We start from the raw sequence: 2,768 nt of genomic DNA, 5'->3' as shown, positions 1-2,768 counted from the left end.
GGCCTCCCAGAGTGCTAGGATTACAGGCGTGAGCCACTGCGCCTGGCCAATGTTTATTATGTTTAAAAAGGACAAATTGGAAGATAACTCTAGAAAACATGGAAGTATAGAAATGACAGATCTGAAAAAGATTTAAAAAAGGCTTCCAGAAATTAAAAAAAAATTCAATGGATGGATTTAATAGCAGATTCAGAGTTAAAGAGAAAATTCACTGAATAGAAGATAAACCAGAGAAATTACCAAAAGAACAGCAAGGAGAGACAAGATGGAAAATAACAAGCAGAAGACAGAAGGCAGAGGATGGAGTAAAAAGATCCAGCAGGGTTTGATCCAAAAGCACAGGGAGAGACAGGAGCAGGAAGCAGAGGTCACAGGTGAAGACACAACGGATAAAAATTTTCCATAATTGACGAAAGGCCAAACCACAGAGTTAAGAAACCCAACGGTCCCAAAATATGATAAAATTTAAAACAAAACATACACCTAAGCACACTGCAGTGAAATGCAGGGGCGGGGAAAAAAAGGAAATCTTAAATATATCCCAGAGAAAAGAAATATCCTTAGACTGACAACTGACTTAACAATAAAGAAACCCAGAAGTCAGTGGAAAGACATCCCCAATGTACTGAAAAATAATAAATACAAGCTAAAATTCTATACCTAGCGAAAAATTCCCTAAAGAATGAAGGCAAGATAATGACAACTGCAGAAAAACAAATCGTGGAGTTTTTCACCTAAAGATCTGCATTAAAGGAAATTCAACAGAACGAACTTCAGAGAGAATGACAATGATGCTGGGTGGAAAGTCTGGGGTGTACGAAGGAAGGAAGAACAAAGAAAGTAGTAAATCTATATGAACAGTCTATCCATCCATGCATACATACAACATTTATCAAAAAAACATTATGCATACAGTAGTCCCATTATCCTCAGTTTTGTTTTCTGCAAGTTTAGTTACCCAGAGTTAACTGTAGTCTGAAAGGAGGTGAGTCCACTACAATAAGATATTTAGAGAGAGGCGGACCACAGTCACGTGACTTTTATCATGGTATACTGTTATAAAAGTTCTATTTTATCATTATTGTTGTTAATCTCTTACTGTGCCTAATTTATAAATTAAACTTTATCATAGGTATGTATGAATAGGAAAAAACTATATATATGGTTTGGTACTATCCACAGTTTCAGCATCATCAGGGGTCCTGGAACATGTCCCCTGCAGGTAAACAGGGACTACTGTCTATGTTTATTTATTAATCATCATTTACTTTAATACTGTAAGACCATGGAACATGAAAAATAAAGAAAAACTACCCTGAAGGAGAATAAATTTACTAACTTTAGACTTTCATAATTTAAGACACAGGCTGTAATTTCTAAGTAAACCTCCCCAAAGGAATAGAAACAAGAATAAAACTTCCAAACTTGTGGAAAGGAAAAAATGAATGACAAAAAAAATAGTCAAAATCAATTTTTAAAAAGGCAAGAAAAGAAAGAAACAGAGCAGGCTTGACAAATGGAAAGGAACTATTCCATCATTTTCATTTCAGTCCATACAATTGTACACAGCTGGTCTTTTCACTGGTTTCTGAAACACCAACCCCTCTAAGAAACTTTCAAAAATCAGTGATTTAGAAACTTTGTGATAGGTGTACACGTGTGAAATTGTGGATGTGTGTACCTATTATGGGGAGAAAACGTAAGGGAGCTAATTCTGAAAGGATACAACAGGGAAACTAGGCCCACATCCTATTGGCTACCGTACTCTGTTCCGCTCTTTGTTGTTGACAATAACTTCAACAATTTTGGGACTCATAAAATGACTCCATTTCTACACCATAGTATAGCCTTAGCCATTTTTTGTGGTATGGTATGGTATGTTATAGCTTTCAAAATTTTAAAGATAATGTTAGTGGGCAAGCAGAGGCAATTAAATAAGGATTCCAGGAGGACTGCTTACATGAAGTGGCACTTGCTGGGTGAACCCAAAGGGACAGGACCAAAGGATGGCAAGCCGTGCTGAGGCGGCAATGGCAACCTTTTCTACCCAAGAGTGGGAGTTTGAATAACATGGAGTTCCCAAACTTGTAAAGGTCAAGTAAAACATACTTTCTGTAACAAAATAACTTTAAGTCATTGCTAATTTAATATTTCCTATGGTCTCACAAAAAATACCTGCTTTTATCTAATATTTTGTATAATTACATATTATAATTTTAAACTGTGTGAATTTCTAAGATGAGACTTTGAAATTTCATGGAGCAAAGAAATTTTGTGTTTCAGGCGTGAAATTTGTTCTTCAACCAGTTAAGTCATCAACTAAATGCCCCTCCACTACATTCTTTTTTTTTTTTTGAAACAGAGTCTCACTCTGTCACCCAGGCGGGAATGCAGTGGCTTGATCATAACTCACTGCAGCCTCAAACCCCTGACTCAAGCGATCCTCCTGCCTCAGCCTCCCAGGCAGCTGGGACTACAGGTGCACGTCACCATGCCCAGCTAATTTTTCCACTACATTCTTAAAAAACGGCTATGTATTCTTATCCTAACCATAGTCTCAAAAATTGGACCTACACTAAAATATCATCACGTAGAGATAGTAAAATTTTATCTCTAAAAGGTTTTGAGTCATTCTGAACAATCCTGAAATTCCATTATTGCTTGATATTGTGTTTAAGTAAAATTTCCCACAGAACGGTACCTGCTGAGAGAACTCCGTGGTTAATTCTCGGCATGCTTAAAGGGGCCAGTTCAATCCAGAGCTGCCT

At 36.9% G+C, this 2,768-nt stretch overlaps 1 protein-coding gene across 1 annotated transcript in view; it reads right to left on the bottom strand.

Annotated features, from left to right (window-relative positions):
* GAN (gigaxonin) overlaps positions 1-2,759 on the bottom strand; it is a 16,256-nt gene extending 13,497 nt beyond the window's left edge. The window contains exon 1 of the mRNA XM_012648194.1: positions 2,702-2,759. Coding sequence (XP_012503648.1) covers positions 2,702-2,735 — 34 coding nt within the window. The 5' untranslated portion in view covers positions 2,736-2,759. The remainder of the gene's footprint in view (positions 1-2,701) is intronic.
* Between the last annotated feature and the right edge of the window lie 9 nt (positions 2,760-2,768).

The sequence above is a fragment of the Propithecus coquereli genome, unplaced genomic scaffold (assembly GCF_000956105.1).
Source record: "Propithecus coquereli isolate 6110/MARCELLA unplaced genomic scaffold, Pcoq_1.0 Scaffold280, whole genome shotgun sequence".
Lineage (NCBI taxonomy): Eukaryota > Metazoa > Chordata > Mammalia > Primates > Indriidae > Propithecus > Propithecus coquereli.
Note: the sequence above shows the minus strand (reverse complement) of the source record. Positions and strands in the feature narration are given on the sequence as shown.